General features: G+C 38.5%; 2 protein-coding genes across 2 annotated transcripts in view; both read right to left on the bottom strand.

Annotated features, from left to right (window-relative positions):
- Positions 1-9,518, bottom strand: part of vps37ba (VPS37B subunit of ESCRT-I a) — a 30,170-nt gene extending 20,652 nt beyond the window's left edge. The window contains exon 1 of the mRNA XM_052101877.1: positions 9,337-9,518. Within this exon, the coding sequence (XP_051957837.1) occupies positions 9,337-9,441 (105 nt within the window). The 5' untranslated portion in view covers positions 9,442-9,518. The remainder of the gene's footprint in view (positions 1-9,336) is intronic.
- A 1,446-nt stretch (positions 9,519-10,964) lies between these two features.
- Positions 10,965-17,960, bottom strand: abcb9 (ATP-binding cassette, sub-family B (MDR/TAP), member 9). Its single transcript, XM_052104557.1, has 11 exons — positions 16,834-17,960; positions 16,182-16,296; positions 15,784-15,914; positions 14,281-14,486; positions 13,861-14,058; positions 13,626-13,754; positions 13,338-13,526; positions 12,465-12,638; positions 12,106-12,265; positions 11,612-11,748; positions 10,965-11,485 (listed from the first exon to the last, which is right to left on the bottom strand). Exons 1-11 carry the CDS (start codon positions 17,462-17,464, stop codon positions 11,189-11,191), a joined length of 2,367 nt encoding a protein of 788 aa, XP_051960517.1. The 5' UTR covers positions 17,465-17,960; the 3' UTR covers positions 10,965-11,188.
- Positions 17,961-24,535: the final 6,575 nt, after the last annotated feature.

Genomic DNA, 24,535 nt, shown 5'->3' with positions numbered 1-24,535 from the left:
CTCTTATGCTATTTAACAGCGACAACAAACTGCAACACTAGGTAACATTAAGTTAGAGATGGAATCCAGCAAACGCAAAACACCGACTCCTACACAAACTCTGAGAAAGCCAAAAAAAAAAACACAAAAAAAACATTTATCTACTGAATCCCGTCTGGCTAAGTGGGAACGTGATCGTGTTCGAGTGAAAACTACAGTGAATATCGGCAGGGCATTTGATTCCTGGAGAGACCTTTGTTCGGTTTTGGGGATCAAAACAGACCCTGAATTGGCGTTCTTCTTATTGGACATGTAAGCTTACATAACTGCAAAGCATGTGAAAAATAGTGCCATAAGGATTGATGTGTGTAATTTTAGCTAAACTACAATAACACATTAAATAAATGCTAGACAATGTTCAAGATAACGCAAAAGGACCCATTCATTAGTGTAACGTAACTTGGTTATACAGAAAATATATACATTTTATTATTATCAAACAATAGCGCATTGATATATCAAAATGACAATTGTGATTGAATCACATCAATACTGAATTGTGTCAACATATTTATAAATGTACAGACTATTTTATAAATAGCTACTGTCATCATCCACCACATTTAGCTAACAGCGATTGAACTCCGACATAGGCTATATATATTCAGTCAATGTATCATGCAAAGAAAAGTGACTACTTCAAACTAGAGTCTCGCATAGTCAGACCTATATCCACACTTTGTTTTAGCCTTGTTCCAGCACTGGAGAGTCAAATATACAGTCTCAAAGTTTGTAGTAAAACAATCATAACTATAATTTTAATTATGCTACCTCATCTGTCAGCATGATGCCGGTGAATCACGCTGTCTCTTTGTACGTTACGTCATTGTTTTGGTCGATGCTCACTCGCTCGTGTCCCTATGGAGTGTGTGCACGAGAGGAAGCAACAGGTAGCTGGCTGCAGTTCACTTAATGGCCACAGGTGTCATTAATAACAAGGGTTTCTGAATCTTACATACTGCAACTTTAAAAGAACCATCTCATAAGTGTAATTCATGCAGGAATCAGACTACACTGGTCACACTGTATGTTTCCCGCTATAGATTCAAAGGAACCGATATACTTCCGGAGAAGTCCTTCCTCCTCGTTCATAGTCAAAAAGAAGTTCTAAACAGCCATGTAAAACCTTAACTAATGTGACATTAAAATGTGTTATCAATGACTCCATGCCTCATTCTATGAGAAGAACTTGCATGTGGTCCGTAAAAGATGCTTTTAACCACTCAACGATTTCGCAGCAGTTATATGTGCTGATTATTGTCATTTATGATGACACTGATACTACTGCAAAGGTGGGTGTATAAATGAGTGTTAATGGGCAGAATACAGACAAAAGAATAAGGATAGGCATATCTCACTTTGGGGAGATTTGTGAATGGCTTTCGGCTGCAGATAGGACATAAGTGAAATAAGTGAATGGGCCCTTCAGAATATAAGAGTAGATTTAATTCCTTTTGTAAGCTAATTAAACAAAACATAATTGCATGTCATGGTTTGGAAAATGTCTCTACACAAACGATCTTACAGATGTAGGTACATTTACACCAGCTCGCTAATAACTCTGCATGCCAGTGTGTTTCTCTTGGCAGTCTGAACAACATAAACAAAGTAGGTGAAGCTTCAGTTCACACCTACCGGTGATGTGGACCAATGGCAGTAAGAAGGTATTTAGCAGCCGGTTAGAAGAAATCCTAAAAGTTGCATGCTTTGGCCAGATTTTGATCTAAATTACGTCACACCCATTCGTTCTTCAATTTCATATGAAGAATACCAGGTCCTTAAGGGTGTTTTCATACTAAGAGCACTCAACATTGAAAACAACGCAAGACTTTCTAGATAAATCGGAGACAAAAATGAAATGATACTTTGTGACAAACCTGATTATTGTCTCCAAACATACAAAAGAAACTCACCATTGAAACTAAAGTCAAGAGGCTTAAAATGAATTATGTACAAATTGATTTGACTCAGCTGGCCTCTGATATGTAGGTCACCGCGCCTTAAACCTATCCTTGTACCGGATGATCATAATGTACTCATTACAATATCATCACAGGCAGAGCTTTACTGCTCAAAATAAGGCATTAGTTAAACATAGTCTCATGAGAATTCATCACAATACTACAAGGTGGCAAATTTGTACCAATACGTACAACTTCATTCGTATGGAAATGTAGGATTTGCACATCAACCAATCACATACGCTTCATGAAAATGCGTTCCGAACCTGTTCAGTGTCGCATTCCTCCGTTTTACTCATCAGGGCTTTTAACGTTAATATCATGGTTATGTTTACACTCTGGGTACTGTAAGATGTTACACTTACATGGTTAGATTTAGGGATGGGGTTTGGGTTAGGGGTTAAAGTTATGAAAAACTCTGTTTTGGATTAACAAAGAAAAAACGGCACATTGGGAACTACAATGACATGAGGAAAGCGTATTTATTGGTGAGTGTATAAGTCGTCCGATTTATAATTGATTTTGAATTGGTATGAATTCACCACCTTGTACTATTGTGTTGAATTCTTATGAGATCAGGTTGGAATGATTGATTACCAGAGAGGTCAATGGCAAAAAATTCCCGCCGTACATTCAAAACATAAACTGCATGCATTTTCAAGCTCCTCACTAAAACAGTCTAATTTGTCATTGCAACTTATTAACTTTGACTGCCATAAGGAACATTAAATAGTATTTAACTGTCAAGCCTCCCATTTCAAAAGGTGCTCCTCCACAGTTTCAGTTTAGAGATCATGTGTCAGAGTGCATAGAAGAAAATTGTGACAAATGTCACATATTTACAAGCACTGCCTATGTCACACTACAAGTATGCAAGCAATAATGTTCTTCTGGGCTTTTACACAGTGTGTGAAATGAAAGCCTACACTCACATTGCAGACAGTTCTATCAAGTGCTGGCAAAAGAAGAATACTGCACTTTAATGCCCAGTGTTTCTCAAACTTTTTCTGTTGTTTTTTTTAAATGGGGAGAGACAATTTTAGAGGTGTAATGATATATTGTGCCACGATATTACACGGTTTTCATAGTGTGTTTAAAAATATTAAATCACAATATAAAATAGAGTTAGATTTAACAACTTAAACATCTCAATTTTGACCAACAATGTGTTGAAACATGTGTATGGACATTTTATATTATGCTGTTAATTGAAGAACCTCAGATTCAGATAGATCACGGACTTCTGATTTGCTCTGTAATGTGATTCAAGTTTACTGCAATTGTAGTTAATATCTGGGAAGGGATCATTTTGATAAAATTTGCAATCAGAACTGCAATATGATAAAATTGCTCATCATCTCATATTGCTTCGCTGCTCCAACTGAACTGCACACGAGTTTCACTCTGACGGAATTGCTCAATAGTCAGCGTTGGTGGCGTAGTGGGCTAAAGCACATAACTGTTAATCAGAAGGTCGCTGGTTTGATCCCCACGGCCACCACCATTGTGTCCTTGAGCAAGGCACTTAACTCCAGGTTTCTAATAAGTGCACTGTAAGTTATTTGGTTATTTAATATATTATCCAATTTTTTGTGATTTTCCCAAAAAAAAATTACTATATTGTGATATATATCATTTCCGTGATGTAAAATCACTAATATCATGAGATATGATATTGGTCATATAGCCCATCCCTATACCTAATTACAACTCCAATTCCCAAAAAGTTGGGACTGTATGAAAAATGCTAATTAAAACAAAAAGTAGTGATTTGTAATTTATATTCACCCTTTGCTATATTGAAAACACTACAACTAAAAATTATATGAAGTTTTACCTTGTGAATTTCTTCTTTTTTTTTAATTAATGTACAGTAATTTCAAATCAGATGATTGCAACACGCTCCAAAAAAGTTGAGACGGGCAATTTAAGACTAATAACAATTTGACAAGTTAAAATAATAATGTGAAACAGGAAATGATAAACAGGTGAGGCATTCGTGTCATTGTATATAAGGAGCCTCCAAAAACAGCCTAGTCCTTCAAGAGGAAGGATCATTCGAGACTTATCAATTTGCCAACAGATGCTTCAGCAAATAATCCAGCACTTTGAGAACAATGTTCCTCAAAGACAAATTGGAAGGATTTTGGGCATTTTACCCTCTAAAGTGCACAATATAGTTAAAAGATTCAAGGAATCTGGTCAAATATTGGTGTGTAAAGTGAACCACTTCTGAATGCGCATGATCTCTGATCCCTCAGACATCACTGTCTTTAAAAAAAAATACATCATTCATCTGTAATGAATATCATGAACATTGTCTTGGAATTACTTTAGTAAACCTTTTTTAGTCAACACCATTCGCCACTGCATCCACATATGCAAGTTAAGACTTTACTATGCAAAGCAGAAGCCATACATCAACACAGTCCAGAAACACTGCCGACTTCTCTGGGCTTGGTCTCATCTTAGATGGAAAGTAGAACAGTTGAACTGTTCTTTGGTCCGATGAGTCTACATTTCAAATAGTTTTTGAAAAACACAGCCATTGTGTTCTCTGGGCCAGAGAGGAAAATGACCATCCAAGCTGTTATCAGCATCAGGTCCAGAAGCCAGTGTCTGTATGGGCCAGGGGTGTGTCAGTGCCCATGGCATGGGTAAATTGCACATCTGTTTGGACACCATTAATGCAGACAGATATGTAAAAATGTTGGAGCAGCATATACTGCCAACCAGCACCATCTTTTCCAGGGATGTCCTTGCATTTTCAGCGGGACAACTTCAAACCACATGCTGACTGAATAAGCAGAGTGCGCGAGTGTTAGACTGGCCTGCCTGAAGTCTTGACCATCTCCAATTGAGAATGTGTAGTGCATTATGAAGTGCACAATACGGCAACAAAGACCTCATACAATTGTGCAGCTGAAGACCTGCATAATGGATCAATGGGGAAAATGCCACTTTTTAAACTTGTATCTTCATTGCCTAAATGCTCAATAAGTGATTTTTTAAGAAATGTTGATGTTTTACAGTGGTAAACACTTAACTGTCCCAAATTTTTGGAGTGTGTTTCAATCATCCGATTTGAAATTATTGTGATTTAAATAATTATAAATTATGTACAATGTAAAATATCATGTGTAGTTGTAGTACTTTCAATATAGCAAAGGGTCAATATCATTTACAAATATCCTTATGTCAAATTAAATGTCTAATTTGATTTCATCAGTAAATTTAATTAGAGCCTTCTTTATTGAACTGGATAAGCATGAGCATCCAATTAAATTTATTTTTTGAAAAGAACATTTTGATGTAATCAGTGACAATACTATTTTAGAACATATTAATATGAATCTAGAATATTTTAAATGTATGTAATCTGTGAAAGTTTGTAAACATATGTATCTAATATAATTCTTTATTTTCAGCTAAGAATAATTATGCATATTTCTAATCTTGTGTCACGACTGCCCTGTTCTGGGCAATGGATTTTTAGTCCCTATCTGAAGGATCATTATTCACATTAATGAACACTATTTTTAATTAAGTTTTAAAGGAAATGAACTGTTTTGTATGCCTTAAAGAGAAATAAAAAAAAAAGTTAAATCTTGTTTAAAGTATTTAAAGTGATTTCAACTGAATCGTGAAATCTGTATCATAAACAGAAACTAATCGTAAGAGTGAATTGTTAAACTCCTAGACAATATTTAAGGCAAATTCTAGTGTTAATACATCTTGCTTTGAAATGCAAATCATTGCTTTACTTTGATTACATAAGGCCAGACCTCCCAAAGTCTAATTTAGGATAGGTCTGTGCAGCACAAAACACTCAAAGAGCCTTCTTAAAGACTTACAGGCCACAAGTATTATATACCTTTTTATTCAGGTGGCAGATACAAATTTCATTCTTCATACTAGGCTAAATGTTACTATATTTAGCTTGCACAACACCATGCAAATTCTTACTCTGTCGCCCAGTTACATTAGTGCAAGCCAGGATTATTCAGTAGTAAGAGTAATATGGTAGATTGTGAGGAGTGCTGCCTCAGAGCCAGGTAGTCCTTCAGACAAACATATGCTATTCCGATCTTAGCCAAGGTCAACATCTTTCCATCAATTTGGAGGTCAGTCAACTCAAATGTGTGAAAACATGCCCCGAATGCCATCTAATCCATGATCTGCAAACACAACTGAGCAAACTTTGAACTTAAACAGGAAGTCAAAGCTTTTAGTGATACTGCATGCTTTGGCAATGGTATATGTATTTTATGGTTTTGCCTCAGCAGTTATGACTGACATAAAAATCCAAGAATGAAGGCATACGGTTAAAACAGTGCATTTCGGACATGCTGTATCTAGAGGTCGACCGATATTGTTTTTTTCAGGCCGATGCCGATGCCGATCTTTTGAAATCCGGGTCGGCCGATGGCCAATTAATGCTGCCGATTTATTTTGCCCGATATTTGGCCGATATGTGCTTGTTTTTAACCTCTTATTTGAACCTTTTATTTGAAAGATAAAATGTAACACAAATATTTACTTAAGATAGACAACATTTCTCAACAAATACATTTATTGAACACTTGACCAATCTGCACTTGTACACTTAAAATTAAAAATGTATAATGTAAAAACATATTGTATAAATAATGTATAACAAATATATTAAATAAACAAAGCAGGTGTTACGAACTGCTCCGAGACACGAAGGTTGATATCCAAATGCAGCTTTAATTAAGGGGCAATCCAGACACGTAATCCAATATTCAGAGCATCCAAGAGAAGCACAGGCATAACTAGGGATGGGTATCATTAAGGTTTTAATGATATTACTTATGGTCTTACCGATACTGCTTATCGATCCGGTACTTTAACGGTATTCTTAAAGGTTCTTTTTGTTATATATAATTTTATTTCAGGAAGGTCTACTAACATTACTGTTCAGGTGTGGTCTAAAAAGAAATCTAATAAAGTAATCAATTGTAAAATAACACTGCATAGTTTATCATAGATAGATTAATGCTTATCAATGCAGAAGTTATTCATTCAAGAGCTGTAACTGATTTTCTCTTTGCCTTTTGTTGTTTGATTCGCAGTAATGGCTCAATCGTCACGTTTAATAGACTGCTTCCCCTTTAAGACCGAGTTCAGATCTAATAGGCTCCTGATGCAGCCTATTTTCTCCCAACTATTTCCATAACTACGTCCATTTAAGACATAAACTGTGTTTAAGTGAATCTCCAAGCCGGTCGTTTTGACATATTTTTGTGTATAGTTGATCGTTTAGACGCATTAAACCCAAAGTAGCCTATACTTTGCTTGTCTCTTTGCGGTGTGTTTCTGAGCACGCGCCGCCTTGGGACCGGTATCTCTTGCGCTCTTTTTATTATTAAACGCGTCCCGCAATTTAGCAACAGTAGCTAGACTGTATTTTACAACAATCACCGATCGTGCTGATTCTGACATTAAGGGAGAAATGTCAGTGCACCGCTGTGAAGGGAAGGAAGTTGTGCTAGACAGAATGCGGCTTATGTATAAATATTCTTTTTATAATCTTTGGAAGGCGAAATCTAAAATAAAATCAGACTAATAATCACAGATCTAAACCAGGCTATGTTTGAATGTTTAGTTCTGTCACTCATTTAGCTGGGCTCGTTTTGTGCTCGCTGTGGCACCGCGTGAGCGAGTTCTCTCTCTCTCTCTCTCTCTCTCTCTCTCTCTGACTGCGAATAGCTAAATTGCATCACAGACAAATGGTTTCATATTATTATACATAGAAATGGCTGGCGAGATAAAATAACTTTCTCTTTATAGCAATAAAGAATGTATTTTCTTAATTTCTCCAGTACCGACAGCAGAACCAATAACGCCCGAGCTTACCAAAGCCAGTCCTTCAATAGCCTATAGTGCGTTGGTATCTTTTTTTATTACTTATTTCTCTGCATTGAGTGACAACCCTCTCAAATATAAGACACACAAACAGAACAAATAAAAGTCTCAGATTCACTGTCTGTAATTGCAAAATTCTTGCTTGCTTATTGTGACATGATAGCAACCCTTCTGCTGTGATAATGCAAATTCAACTACGCTATCAATATCCAAAGTAGCCAAACGTCATGTCAACTATCGCGTTTGTCACGTTTTTTCTTGAAGTTGGCAGTAAAATATCAAAAGATTTTAATTAAATCTAAAGAAGTTATACAAATGTAATCCTTACTGTTTTCTCCAAGGAATTTAGCTCCTTCCTTAGGCACTGGATGAGGTCTGCTCACTCTGCTGGAAAATGACTCTAGGGGCAGCGTGCGTCGAACACGTGTTCCACAACAACACTAGGCTGCCCACAGATGCGCCTGCCTAATAATCGGCTTGATATGCGTGGATATTGGCCGATGCCGATTATGTAAAAAATGCAAAAAAATCGGCCGATTAATCGGTCGACCTCTAGCTGTATCAACATACATATACATAACTGTAAAGTTGGTTGTTGGCTTTAAAAAGGGAACAAGCACACCAAACAATGAAGCGATGATCTGCACTCCAACAGTAAACTGTTAATGTTTTTGTTTTTAAAGGGGAAATAGACACAGTACTTCCTCAATGTGTTACAAGCACACCAGATAAAAAAATTATGAGAAACAATATAATATTATTTAAAAACAATTTAAATAAAATATTATGGCAAACCAGTACTTGAGATTACAAAACTTTTGTTGTCTTAAGGTAGCCTATTAGAGAGAGAGAGAGAGAGAGAGAGAGAGAGAGAGAGAGAGAGAGAGAACTAATACATGACAAATTTCATTTAGGAATGAGCCGGTTACGCCAAGAAAAGTACAAATGAGGATAACAAGAAAATGACTTTCAGTGAAACAAATAAATGAGACCCCGTGGGAAATTAATATTCCTAACTCGTTATAGGCATATTGGTTGAACATATGATAAATATAGCCTAATACATTTCCCCACATATGATAGGCCTAAATATATACATGTAAACATAATTTAATGGTCATAATAATTACAGCGACTTAAAAACTATTTTGCGTCAGTAAAAAGCAACTTTGTCTTGATGGAAAATATGTTGTTTACCGTATGACATCACAATAATTTATGCGCAGTCAGAGACGTCAAAAACAAACTAAACTGAAGTCGCTTGAAAATGTTGAAATGTAAAACAGCCACTACATTGTAAACACATGATAATTGTTGGAAATATACATTGAAAACGTCAAAACATACACGGCCTACGACGCAGTCCCTCTGTATATAAAAATGGTGCAGTTTTTTCAAATCTGTAACATGGTAACTTCGCGACTGTTCTCAAGAAAATGAAACTTACCTCTTCTGTGTCGTCAATGATTTTGTTGAGCTTCTCGTCATCTTCGAGCAGTTCGCTTAGCTGAATTATTGAGTAAGAGCTCAACTTGTTCCCAAAGCCAGCCATGACTGTCTTGTACAGCAGTGTCTGGCACACTCCAAACTCTGTAGATCGCGTTCGGAGTCGGATAGAGCAAAGCTTGTATTTCAATAACCGGAAGACGAAATGAGGAAAAGCGTGACGTCAGCTGATACAGCGAAGAAATAGTTCTGTTTTAAATTTATAAATGGCTTATTTCGTCAAAATGCTTTTAAAGTTGCTGTAAATATTAGGTTACAACTGGGAAAGGAACATTTGCTTTATTTCTGATCGCAAAGTGTATTAAGATAAAAACGTTAAAAAAAAAACACATTATTTGCTTACTGAATATTTATGGAGCAACATAATTTGTGTGAGAAGAAATAATAATGGGAGTTTGTTTTGATTAAAATTCTTAATAAATAAATAAAATAAGGGGTAGGGGTTGTAAAGGGGGGGTTAGAGCGAAATTGTGTAATACTTCTAGTGCAAACTTTTTCATCTTTCAGACTTTTTAGTAACAAATTAAGATAATACTTGCTGAAAATAACCACTTCAGAAAAGCGTTACCCATTTTCTGTTCATTTCAATCACATTTGGCATTTCATAACATCATAATTATTCTATAAACCAATTTGGCAGCTATATCACCCTGCAGCTCTTGCCAGGTTGCCCACTAAAGCTAAGCAGGGTTGAGCCTGGACAGTCTGGATGGGAGACTTCCTGGGGAAAACCAAGGTTGCTGCTGGAAATGGTATTAGGGAGGCCAGCAGGGGGTGCTCACCCTACAGTCTGTGTGGGTCCTAATGCCCCAGTATAGTGACGGGAACACTATACTGTAAAAAGGCACCGTCCTTCGGATGAGATGTTAAACCGAGGTCCTGACACTCTGTGGTCATTAAAAATCCCAGGACACTTCTCGTAAAGAGTAGGGGTGTACCCACGGTGTCCTGGACAAATTCCCCCCATTGGCCCCTATCTATCATGGCCTCCTAAAAATCTCCATCCCTGAATTGGCTACATCACTCTACTCTCTCCTCTCCACCAATAGCTGGTGTGTGGTGGGCGTTCTGGCGCACTATGGCTGCCGTCGCATCATCCAGGTGGATGCCGCACACTGGTGGCGGTTGAGGAGATTCCTGCTATACTATGTATAGTGCTTTGAGTGCCTAGAAAACGTGCTATATAAATGTAAGGAATTATTATTATTATTATTAATTAATCTCCTTTGTAATTGGATCAGTCAATGTGGACACTCTTTGAACATTTTTCATAACAAGTCTCTGTTGTACCTGTTGTAATTTCATTATTTTGATCATAACTGGATAAAAATTAATTAAAGCAGATTGAATAAAAATATAAATAAAAAGAATGTGATAACTTAAAATAGTTGATCAATTTAAGCATTAGAACAAAATTAATAATAAAAGTTGGGTTTCCAAAAACACATTTCAATGGCACAACTGTGCTAATAATTGTGGTTTGCACCATTAAATGTTGTTTACTGAATTGTTCAGTGTAGAGAATATACTGCAATTGTAATATATGTAAAATAGTTATTTGCACATCAATTCACTTTATTTCCTTAAGTTTAATAGTATAAAACTATTTCTAGCATTCACATTCGTTGCAAACAAATGTACAGTACATCAAGTATTTTGAGTGTTGATTGCATAACGCTTAATCCAGAGTAGTTTCCCAGTCTAGTAAACACACTCTTTGTATTACATTGTAATACAGTATATCCTAAGATACCATAAAAAAAAATCTAACTTGAGAACATATCAACCCTCTCTTAGTATTGTGCTTTATGCTCAGTGTCACTACAGTCCTCTTCACTTCCTTTATCTTTTTCCTTCAGTTCTGGGTATAGGTTGTGATCCTCTGCTTCTACATCAGTCCCCAAAATCTGCCTCTGCACCAACTTGAAGTAGAGGCCTCCTCTGGCCATGAGTTCAGCATGACGGCCCTGCTCCACCACAAGGCCTTTGTCAATCACTAGGATGTTGTCCGCTCTCTCCACTGTGCTCAGCCTGTGAGCTATCACTACAACTGTGTGCTCTCGCATTAAGTTGCTCAGAGACTGCTGAACCTGTAACAAAGCAGTGACACAAATTAAGTCAAATGTGAGACTGAAAATTATATTTGATGTACAGTAATGTTAAATGTAAAAAGTTTATTTTAGTCCTGGTCTGTCAGTGAAATAGTCATGTCTTACAATGTATTCACTCTCTGAATCTAGTGCACTTGTGGCTTCATCCAAAATGAGAATGCAAGGGTTTCTGATGAGAGCTCGGGCAATAGCAACTCTCTGTTTTTGTCCTCCAGACAGCTGAGTGCCCTTCTCCCCGACCCCTATAACAGAGGACAGAGCAGCAGGATAAATTGTGAGCTTTTTCATCAAACTCTTTAAAACAGACAAATTAAAGAAAATTACAGCATACTGTAGAATGCTGATGACTGCAGTGTCAAATAATCAACGAGAGCAAATCAATCTAATCATTCTTCTGTTATTATTGTTTGCAATGGAGAAGACATTCAATAGTTTAAGTCAGAAAAAGGTAAGCCCACAATTTAAATGGAATAAAAATGGAATTGGAATGAGCTCTAACAAAGTTTTAGTACACATATTACAAATGATAATTCACAAGAAACATATACAAAACATCACTGTATTGTAAAGTTAACACCTACAGAAAATAAATAACTCACCAGAATCATAGCCTTTGGAGAGGCCAGTTATGAAGTCATGTGCATTGGCATTAATGGCAGCTTTGATGACAGCCTCCATGGGAGCTTCAGGCAAACCATAGGAGATATTCATTTGAACAGTTCTGGCAAATAGAACAGGCTCCTGACCTACCAGTGCCACCTATAATAAAACAATGCACTTAGATCACTAATTTACTTGTAGTTAAGCCAATTCACCCATTTACATTACCAACAAATACTGACCTCCTATGGTCATAAAAGGTACTGCAAGCTGCAGATCCAACCAATAGAACTACGCAAATAGAAAATGCATTTATGCAAAATTCAGTAGGAGAGATGAAGCCCAGCAGAAATCCCACCTTAGAGTGATAATATTTGTGCTGGTAGGCGTTCGCAGGTCGCCCATCCACTAGTACTTGTCCTTGTTGAGGGGCATAGAAGTTCTCTAATAAACACACGCATGAGCTTTTTCCACCACCAGAGGGCCCTACCAATGCAGTTACTTGCCCTGGGCGAAGACTGAAGGATACATTCTGGAAACAAAATGTGGGTTTAGTTTCCTTCTCATATCAAGGAATTGATATCAACGATATCAATTGATATCAAGGAATTGATATCAACATAAAAGTAAAACAAGCAAACTTGGTTACATAGCATTAAGCATATGCTTTTTTATTCAAAGTTACTTGCGATCTCAGTAATTCTGCAGTTGAATGGTTATATCTACCTGAAATCAATTCAATGTTCAAACTTTTTGTTTTTAGACCAAATCGTTTCCACAGAAATTCGTAATTTATGCACGCACAATTACACTTGTAGTTCCAAACCCATATGACTTTATTTCTAGAGAGGGGTGATTTTAATTCCCATTGCAATAAATATGCAACATACTGTATGTTGGGTCTAGTTGTTTCAATTAGTCAAACTCACACTTAGACTTTGGGAAACGTTTAATGTTACTTCAATTGGTGCTGTTTTAGTGCATTTCTATCTTTATACCGTGGAAAGCTTTGTATGGAAAATGTTAATAAAGCATTATACTGTTACATATTGTTTTCTTTCCTAAGATGGAAATAAATGCATTTTGACAAAAAGCAATAAAACATTTCAATCAACTGACTGCACTATAATAAATCCTTATAATTTCCTACTGTTACATTAAGTAGCAGGATATAAAACAAAATACATTAAAATTAAATCTACACCTGTCACCTCAAATCTTTAAAGAGTACCTTCAATATATCCATATCTGGCCTTGTTGGATAGGCAAATGTCACATTTTTAAATTCCACCTGCCCTTCAAATGTCCCTGGAGCTTCTTGACCATCAAGGGAATGTTTAGGTTTTCTATCAATATATTCAAACACTTTCTCTGCAGCACCAACACCTTGCATCAGACCAGTGTACACTGATGATATATTCTGTAAAACGAAAGGGTGATACTCAGTGTTTTCAGATTCATAATATGATTACTCAAATAGGGCACGCACATAGATATAAAAAAACCAACAGCAAAGTACCTCCAGGGCCTCTCCAAGTTCCAGCTCATAAATGATAAATGAAATGAGGGTCCCTCCACTCATCTGATTTGTCATCACCAGGTGGCCTCCATAAAATAGGATTGCTAGTTGTAAGGCCAGCTCGGAGACCTAAAAACAGATATTAAGAGGGAGGAGAGGACAGAATAAGAACTAGCATAATTGTCCAGACTACATTCAATTACATTCATATTTTTTAAACCTTTGAGATACCTACATAGCTGGACCACATGAAACAGGCATAGGCAACTGCTTGCTTCTTGTTAATAATGAACATCTCCTGCAGTCTGCTGTAGTATGAGTCACTCTCTTGATCCTCATTGGCAAAACTTCGCACTGTCCTCATGGATGATATTGTTTCTTCTGCCAATTTATTGGCCTGGGCCAGTGCTGTTTGAACATCTTTGGTTAATTTCTGTAAAATATAACATAAATGTTTATTGCTTATCTTTATGTTTGAAGTATGCTATAGTAATATACATATAGCATGGATAATATAACAATATAAATATGAGTATAAACAACAATACACAAATTTCCATTTCTATTGAAGGCATGTATTGTTGATTTTTTTCAGCATGGTGTTGTGGGACAGAAATTCATCATTCTGTGCATTTGAATATATTGCTCAACTCACCTTGTAATACTCTCCATAAAGCTTGGACACTACAGCAATGTAAGGGAACCCCATAATGGTGACTAGAGACAGCTTCCAGGACATGCCAAACATGAACATGAAGATGCCCAGAGCTTTCACAAAGCTACGCAGGAACAGGTTCACATTTAATGAGATCAGATCGCTCACCTGAGTAGTGTCTGAGGTAAGTCTAGAGGTAATATCACCTGTAAGCCAAGCCATTGAGAACTTAATTATTTATGAATCACTTCTACATTAACTTCCATTGTGGATCAGAGTAATCTTCATCAGGCAATAACGAAGAAAAAGAAAAACACAATAAGGAGAACAGAGTTTTTGTTAGAATGTCACTTTCTGCTAAAATAAAAAAACAAAAAAAGATTAAACAAAAAGCATATTTTAGTACAAATTAAACCTCTTCAACTGTACAATTAAATCTTATGTTTAATATACTAAAATAAAAAATATATATAGATTTTATTTTTAATTTTTTTAAAAATTTGTAAGCATGAAATCCTGGTTCTGTTTACACATCTCGCTCTAAAAAGTAATTTTTTTATTCCACTTGATGGCAGCAAGTACTAGAAATTGTATTTTCCTGTAACACCTTCTGTAACAAAATGCCAATTCGAAATATAGGTGGCGCTGCAATGCATTTTAGCCCTCACAGATGTGCTGGTCCATAGACATTTAGTCTCATTTTTAGTTCATTCACCATCCCTAATGTTTCAGTGAATATCTTGGCCTCTGAGTGGACTAGAAGCTCAATCTAGGTGTCATCATAAAGGTGAGGTCCTCCCCTTTGCGTTGGTGTATATAAAATTTTATTTACATTTCAATAATTGATAACATATATTTGCAATAATTTGTTTAGCTTCTTTTTCATGCTGGACCACATATTTTGTTCTGGATATCTAAGATATTGGATTATTTGCACAAGCAAGGTCACAGATAATTAAAAATAGCATTTTTTTTAAAACTGCCATAAAGTTTTTAGCTATTTGGAGCTTACAGCAGCAGTAATTTGTGCATAAAAGAGATGTGTGTATTTGGTGACTTACAAATACCACATTTCACTTTGTGATACTTCTGAAACTGCGGAATTGTGGTGTAAAATAAATTGTATTAGTCGCATTCCTGAGAATGAGTGCTTAAATATTTGATATGATTTGTATATTTAAGAGCTATTTGAAAGACTTTTATATTCATATTAATATTTCTACCACATGACCTCTAGGTGGTGCTGATTTGCGACACAGATGTTTTCAGGCCTTATTTTGTTATTTTATGTAACATAAATTAAGAAGTGATGATTATCTAAGATTTTAAGCTTTCAAACGATACCCCATATTTCTGACCTATGTATTCGCAGACTTGAATATTTAAATCGAAAACTTTTGTCACAACATTGTGCACTCTTTTGGACCCACCAGAAGGTCCAGAGTTGAAGAGGATAAGGAGCAAAACTGTCATGTTTGGTGCAAGCTATGATGATATTATTACCTGTATGGTTGGAATCAAAGAAACCAATCTCCTGATGCATTAGTGATCTGAAAAGAAGGTTTCGGAGCCGGATGTTCAACCTGGCAAGTGTAATTGAAAAGACTCCTCCACGGAAACCAATGGCTACGGAGCTGGAAATAAACAAAAGCAAAATATAAAATGGATAAACTATGCAGGAAGGTGGTTCGCCAGGATAGTGACTGAGCACCTATGGTTTTTGGTATGACTCTGACCCCATACAATAATATTTGTCAAGTCATGTATATGTAATATTAAAGAAAATGTTGACCTGGAGACCTGCAGCCACTATGACAATGCAAAAGGACGTGTGTCATGGGACCTTTAAACTAATGCCCTTTAAAATGAATTGAGATACTTTAAAACCCAAAATGGCTCACCTGACCAATGCCAACACAGTGAGAGTAATCATTGGCTTGGCAAAAGTATCCATGCTTTTATGTATAACTATGCCATCTATTGCTTTCCCCATGTAATAAGGTATAAAGGTTTCACCTGTGGAAAAGGAAATCAAACATGAATACTTAGAGGAACACTGTAAGAGAGAAGATTCTGTTAAACAACCTACTGTGGTTGTTGTGCAACATGCTATTTAGAAAGTGTGACAAATCAAGCCATTAACAACTAGTGCAAACACATTACCACACAACACTAAAATGGTGTGCAATCTAACAGCACTCGGGCCGTTAGGTTTTGAAATCTCTCTTGTGAATATAATTAAAAGGCTTATATAATTAAAAAGGTTAATATCATTTTACAAAAGGTAGAAAACCACAAGGTATCTTGTTGACATGATAAAAAAAAACAGTCCCACTCTCAAAGACTAGGCCCATTTTATAGTTACTTAAATAATACATTTAATTTAGTTATGACTGACAGCTAGAGGCACATTGTAAAGTTTTACTATGAAAGAATAAGGTTATAGGGAATTGTAAACTAATTATTAATTGTTTAGGTAATATGTTATATTTGTGAAATATTTAGGTCATATCATCACTGTGAGAGGCTGAGGAGCACACAAAAAAAACTTACACACAGCAGAGATGAGAAGAAAGAAGAACGCAATGGCCAGCAAAGCAGAATCCTTTTTACAGTATGACAACAAACGGCCAATTGTGGCCCCTGAATGGGAATCATCTTTCTTTGATTTTCTGCTCTTCTCACTGGACTCGTCCTCTGTCACAATTCCATCCACCAATCTCTCCGTCTCCTCACAATCCTCCCTGTCAGAAACAGCTTTGGGAGTATATGCCAGTAGATTCCATAATGTCATGGTGCCAATAGCTGCCACACAAGTCCAGCAGAACAAACTTAGGAACCAGGGGTCATACATTAGAGCTTCCTCCTCAGAAAGCATCAACAACTTGGCCAGAGCATAAGTCATATTGGTAAGGCAGATGAGAGCAACCAGTGTTCCTAGGTTTGATACCCTCCCTGGGCCATCACTACTGTTACAGAACACCCCAATGGAGGCACCGTAAAGAAGTGTGGCACGTATGAGTACCATTCCCCACACGTCTAGCGTTGAGCGATGTATGTCAAAGCCCTCTATTTCATCTGCAAATATATCAAGACATGATCCATGGACATACAAGACTGTGGTGACCACAATGTCCACAATACTGAAAAGCAGGTTCAAACTGATAACCACTGCAACCCTCATGTTCCTACACCTGTTAAATGAAACTGCTGTACCATACAAATTGCCCTCTTCAGTAAATGTAAGTAAAATTAGAAACAATTAATGAACACGTTTAATCCTTGATACAACTTTCTCCGACCTCTCTTTTAATTCTATGCGTTTTCTTAATTCTAAGCGGTATCTTTAAATAACGTCTATAGGGTAAATATAGTAATGACCCTATAGCGAGAAACCAGACTGACAGGTCTGAAATAAAAGGAGTGCCCTGAAAGAAAGTCAATTTAAATGTACTGCCGTTCTCTCGTTGAATCGCTGGCCTGGGTACGTAGCTTGACACCGGCATAAAGACTAATGCATTAGGACAGAATAAAGTATATCTATTTGTCAAACAAATGAATCTGTTCGTTTATCTTTAAGACTCATCCATCAGCTCATTGTATCCTTCGTAAATAAATACAACTTCGCCTTATAATAAAACTAATTTCTGACCCATAATTTCCATCCAACATCCATTGCCTCTTCGCGGTGCAATGACAGGATGGGAAAAGAGGAAATGAATACAGTACTATAGCCTCGCCTCCGTTGCAACTGACCTATCAGAGAGCGTCCTGGTCACGTTGGTAAATGTTTGAATATTTACATATTCCGGAAAGCAAGCAAGGAGGAGGAGGACATACATAATGTTTGTGTCAATCAGCTCCCTACTCTATGGCAATTCTATGTCGTGAATCAGTATATCGTGAACACTAATTCGGGCACTGGCAAGGGTGTTCGTCTACCGAGTATAAGTTACTTAGACCGGCACATCCGGGAACTTTGGCTTACAGCACGTCTCCGCCCCTTTTTGTGGGAAAATAAATGACACTTGCCATAGACTTTAATGTAAACAAACCACCGGAATTAAATTAGTTTATAAATGACACAAAGACACTATGCCAAGTAAATATATGTCCACTCTGCCTGCCAGTCATAGACTGCACAAGATACACCGAAAAGCTTAATTTGACCCATCTTTAATCATGTCCCTTCAGCCTCCCAGCAGGTGCAATAACCCCAGTATGTTCAGAGGTGTCCTACCCGGACATCTATTTTTATCTTATCGATTCTCCAGGTAAGCAAATTACCAGTGACATTTTTTACTTGTATTGTTGGGCGATATGGAAGCAATTAATATGACAATCACAAAAATAATTCCAAAATGTATGTAGGCTATATTACGATACCTGCCAAAATATCCAAAATCAAGTGTTGAATAGACACTGAACACAACTGTGACATCAAACCAAAACACAAATGGTTTAACCTTAAACACGTCACATCTCATTTTTAGAGAAATTATTCAACAGAACTGCAGACCACAGTATCAGATTTTTACAACAATGTAATCCCATTGAAAAACTATAATTGATAACAATAAGTTATTGCCATCCCCAAGCTAGATGACAGGTCATTAAAGCGACTTGTATCACAATTAATGTGTTGTGTTTTCAGGAGATTGAAGCACTACAGAGGATGCAGGCAGAGCAGTGCTCTAAGATAAGGGACATGGTATGAGCTAAGAAGCCACTATATTAAGTCAATATGTTACAATTTATGCCTAGAAGTATAGCCTACAGGCTGGCTAGCGCAGGTAAAGCAATGCAAATGGCATAACAGATATGAATATCAGAATGCCAAAATAAAACTAAACATAATATTTCCACTGCAAAGTGCACAAAATAAAATAAATGTGAATCTGAAGAAGTGTTTTTCCAAAATGCAATGTTTTTTTTTTTTTTTTTTGTTCACTGCAGTGAAAATGTAGTTCTGTCTTGAACTTATCATTGAAGCAGTATGATTATGATTTGTGGTCCATCATGCATATTGTATCTGCATTTTATGAATCCGGAGGAGAAAATGTAGTTTTATTTGTTTGAACTTCATTCTTGTCTAACCAGCATCTCCCTTACTCTGTATGTGCCTTAAGATTTCTCATCTCCAACCCTGTCACGGTTGAACACAACTCTTGATGGCATATTGACATTATGGTGAATAGTGGAGCTTGAGATTAGATTAAGGACAGGTACAATAGTAGTTTGTTTTACATTATATTGATAAGCTTGTTGAGCTATTGCCATGCTAATCAAAGCATGGTTTATCCAAGTAGCATACATTCAGCATGCTAACATTCACTGTAATAGCTTGTTTTTAGGGATGGGTGATACCATTTATTTTCTTTTAGATCCGATACCAAAAATGTGAAGTCCAATATCGTCGTTACCAATACTGATAATTCTATTGAATAGATTTTTTTTTTTGCGATCTCTTGGGATAAAACACAATTTTTTTGTCATAATTCAAGACATTATTTTATTTATTTTTTACATTTGTGAGCTTAAACAGATTAGATTTCCTTTTTTACTCTTACAAAAATTAACCATGGTTTAACTACAGTAACTTTAGTTTAACTATGATTTTTAGTTAAACCGTAGTTACCACACAATTAACCATGGTTATTACTACAATATTACTATAGTAAAATCATGGTTAACTATTTTTTTTTATTAATTCTTATTAACAACAATTGCACATAATTATAAAAAATGTCACCATTAGATATGTTGTTATTTTAGCGTGAATTTATTCCAGAAGCTTTTTCTCTGATTTTCTATAATTACCGCTAAAGGCACTGATCCCGCTTGTTTGAAAGAGTCTTGTGACGCCACAAGCGCTTGTCTGCTTGTGTCTTTCAGCATGTATGTTAAGATAAGCGGAAGAAGAAATAGTTTCCATCCTGCACAATTATTTGCTAAAAGCGTAATCCTTTTTTATTTCACTTTGAAGCTTATTATTATTTTTCATGGTAACCAAATAATAATATCCCTAGTTAAAAAAAAAAAAAAAAGAAGTTAGAATCTTTATTTTTGTGGGATGATCGATACTTTTGATACAACATCAGAATCAATTCTTTAGGATCGATCTGCCCATCCCTACTTGTTTTAGCTAGTACTAGCTAGTTAGGTACCCTCTACTTGACATATTAAAGGGCACCTATTATGGAATTTTGAAAATTACCTTTCATGTAGTGTGTAACATAGATTTAAGTGAACAAAAACATCCTGCAAAGTTTTACATATGAAAGTTCACCGTAAAAAAAGTTATTGTCTCTCAAAAGTAGGAGTCGACTCTGAGTCGTAATGAATCGATTTTCCAATGAGTCATTTTCCTTTTCGTTGTGACGTCAAGACGAAAAGTTATCAAATTGGCCACGCCCACTCATTGCGCACGCAGACACCAGGGAAAACTTTAAAACATCATGTCGACAACAAGACGCTGTGTTCTGAAGTGCATATCAAAAGCGACCTTTTTTTCACTGCCCAGGGACGAGCATGTGAAGAATCAGTGGCTAGAGTTTATATTTACAACTATACCACACAAGTATAGCCCGAACCTTGTGCTGTGTTTGCGTCATTTTAATGATGATTGCTTTACGAACATGAATGCTTTCAAGTGTGGATTCGCGAGCCGGTTGATACTGAAGGAAGGTTCAGTACCAAGTTTATTTGGATCAGCTTCCTCCTCCGAATCACAACCTGTAAGTATTATTAATAATTGTTGCTTTTATGTGTTTTATGGGTGATATGCTTTAGTTATTTTGTTTATCCTATTCACCTGCAGTTCCTTTGTCAAATTTTTGCAAATTAGCGCATTTTAATTAGTTAACGCTTAATTTGCATATCAATTTAGTAAAGTACATTTTACTGTATTCACCTGTAGTGTCTCCAGTAAGTACAGTACCTTACATTTATATTTATGCATTTGGCAGATGCTTTTATCCAAAGCGACTTACAGTGCACTTATTACAGGGACAATCCCCCCGGAGCAACCCGGAGTTAAGTGACTTGCTCAAGGACACAATGGTGGTGGCTGTGGGGCTCGAACCATCGACCTTCTGATTAACAGTTATGTGCTTTAGACCACTGTAAGGCTTCTCACAGGAAGGAGGACAGGAAACAGGTCTTCAGTACAAGGTAAGCTTTTTAATTCCCTTTGTTTTTACAACACACAATATAATACAAGCGCACTGAGTTGGCTTGTCGTCTCTCCCGGACTGGAGGCTCTGTGTCTGCTTTTATGCCGCTCTCCTTGTGCTCACTGGAATTAGAGACAGGTGTTAGGCATAATTTAGCTCAGGTGTAAGCGCCCTTACCGCTTTCCTCTCCCGGACGGGCGCTTGACCACGCCCCCGCTGCCACATACCCCCACCGCCCGACTCAGGCCGGGGCACCATCCGGCCTGTCTACCACTCCCCCACCATTTCTGGAGAGAAAGTCAGCGACAGCCATCTGCACCCCCGGTCTGTGGACCACCTTGAATTTAAAGGGCTGGAGAGCCAGGTACCAACGGGTGATCCGGGCGTTAGTATCTTTCATGTGGTGGAGCCACTGGAGTGGGGCGTGATCCGAGCAGAGGGTGAAGGCCCGCCCCAGCAGGTAATACCGGAGGGTGAGGACCGCCCACTTGATGGCCAAACACTCCTTCTCCACGGTGCTGTACTTAGTCTCCCTCAAAGAGAGCTTCCGGCTAATGTACAGCACTGGGCGCTCCTCCCCCTCTACCACCTGCGAGAGTATGGCCCCCAGCCCTCTGTCTGAAGCGTCCGTCTGCAAAATAAAAGGGAGAGAGAAGTCAGGTGCATGAAGAAGCGGCCCCCCACAAAGTGCGGCTTTAATCTGCATAAACGCCTGTTGACACTGCTCCGACCATTGAACCGGATCTGGAGCCCCCTTTTTAGTGAGGTCAGTCAGTGGGCTGGTGACGTCCAAATAATTAGGCACAAACCTTCTATAATAGCCAGCCAGCCCCAGGAACTGCCTCACCCCCTTTTTGGTCTTAGGTCTAGGGCAAGTCGCAATCGCCGCGGTCTTATCAATTTGGGGACGCACCTGGCCATGACCCAAGTGGAACCCCAGATACCGTACCTCCACACGCCCAATCGCACACTTCTTAGGGTTTGCTGTGAGCCCCGCCCGCCGCAGCAATCTCAGGACGGCCCTCAGATGTTGCATGTGCCGCTGCCAATCATTGCTATAAATGATAATATCATCTAAATAGGCAGCGGCGTACGCGGTGTGAGGTCTGAGGATCCGATCCATGAGTCGCTGAAACGTGGCCGGAGCCCCAAACAAACCGAAAGGAAGCGTCACAAATTGGTGTAATCCAAACGGCGTCGTGAAGGCTGTTTTCTCACGGGACATTGGTGTCAAGGGGATCTGCCAATAACCCTTTGTTAAATCCAAGGTCGAATAAAATCGAGCAGTACCTAACCGATTGAGCAGTTCATCAACACGGGGCATTGGGTACGCATCAAATTTAGAGACCGCGTTGACTTTTCTGTAATCCACACAGAATCGAACAGACCCTTTGCTCTTCGAACAAGAACAACCGGGCTGGACCAATCACTATGGGATTCCTCTATTACGCCCATATCAAGCATCGCATCTAATTCCTCCCGTACTATCTTCTTTTTATGTTCAGGTAAGCGATAGGGGCGGCAACGCACCACCGCGCCCGGCTCGGTCTCGATGTGGTGCTGTATGATGTCTGTACGGCCCGATAGAGAGGAAAACACATCCGCAAATTCCTTTTGTAATTCGGAAACCTCTGTGAGTTGACGTGATGAGAGGTGGTCTCCACAAGTAACCGGAGTGTTAAGATTGTAGTTTTTGTTTACCTCCAGTCCAAGCTCCGCCCTCTCCGGAACTACCGTGGCCAACGTCACAGAGGCCGCCTCCTCCCTCCACAATTTCAGGAGGTTGAGGTGACAAATTTGACGTGCGCCCCCTCTATCGGTACGTTTAACTTCATAATCGAGATCCCCTACTCGTCGTGTGACCTCAAAGGGTCCTTGCCACTTGGCGAGTAATTTAGAGCTCGATGTTGGGAGTAATACGAGTACCTTATCTCCCGGTGCAAATTCCCGTAGCCGAGCACCCCTGTCATACAGCCGGCGTTGGCGTTCTTGAGCTTGGAGCAAATTCTCCTGTGTTAGTCGCCCCAGTGTGTGGAGTTTTGCTCTAAGATCGAGAACGAACTGAATTTCATTTTTGCTATTAGAAGGTCCCTCCTCCCAAGCTTCGCGGATGACGTCAAGGACACCCCACGGGCGTCGCCCGTACAGCAGCTCAAACGGGGAGAACCCTGTGGAGGCTTGTGGGACCTCTCGTACTGCAAACAACAGGGGGTCTAGCCACTTATCCCAATTTCTAGCGTCATCGTGTACGAATTTACGAATCATGTTCTTGAGCGTTTTATTAAATCGTTCCACTAGGCCATCAGTCTGCAGATGGTAAACGCTAGTGCGAATCGATTTAATGCCCAAGAGCTCGTAAAGTTCGCGAAGTGTTCGTGACATAAAAGTCGTACCTTGATCGGTGAGGATTTCTTTCGGAATCCCCACCCGGGAGATTATCTTGAAGAGTGCCCCTGCAACACTACGTGCGGAGATGTTGCTCAGAGGCACTGCTTCCGGATATTGCGTCGCGTAATCCACTAGGACTAACACGAAGCGATGTCCGCGTGCTGTCCATTCTAATGGCCTGACGAGGTCCATCCCAATTCTTTCGAAGGGGACCTCGATCAATGGTAGATGGCGCAATGGCGCTTTTGGGGTGGCCGGTGGGTTTACCAGCTGACATTCACGGCATGCCGCACACCACCTGCGGACGTCACCGCCAATGCCCGGCCAATAGAAACGGGCTATTAGACGGAGAAGTGTTTTCCGTTCCCCTAGGTGACCGGCCATAGGATTATAGTGAGCCGCCTGGAAAACCATTTCCCGGCGGCTCTGTGGAATCAATAATTGTGTTACTTCCTCCTTTGTTTGAGCGTCCTGCGTCACTCTATATAACCGATCTCTAATCATGGCAAAATATGGGTATGCAATGGCGATGCCCGGCCGGAGCTGTTGACCATCAATTACTCTCACTTGGTCAAGAGCATGTTTAAGGGTTTCGTCCCGCGACTGCTCTAGAGGGAAGTCCCCCTCAGGGAATTCCCTGAGAGGAGGAGCGGCCACCTCGCCCCTTCCCTCGTCATTCCGAGCAGCCGAGG

This window comes from Xyrauchen texanus, chromosome 3 (genome assembly GCF_025860055.1).
Source record: "Xyrauchen texanus isolate HMW12.3.18 chromosome 3, RBS_HiC_50CHRs, whole genome shotgun sequence".
Lineage (NCBI taxonomy): Eukaryota > Metazoa > Chordata > Actinopteri > Cypriniformes > Catostomidae > Xyrauchen > Xyrauchen texanus.
Note: the sequence above shows the minus strand (reverse complement) of the source record. Positions and strands in the feature narration are given on the sequence as shown.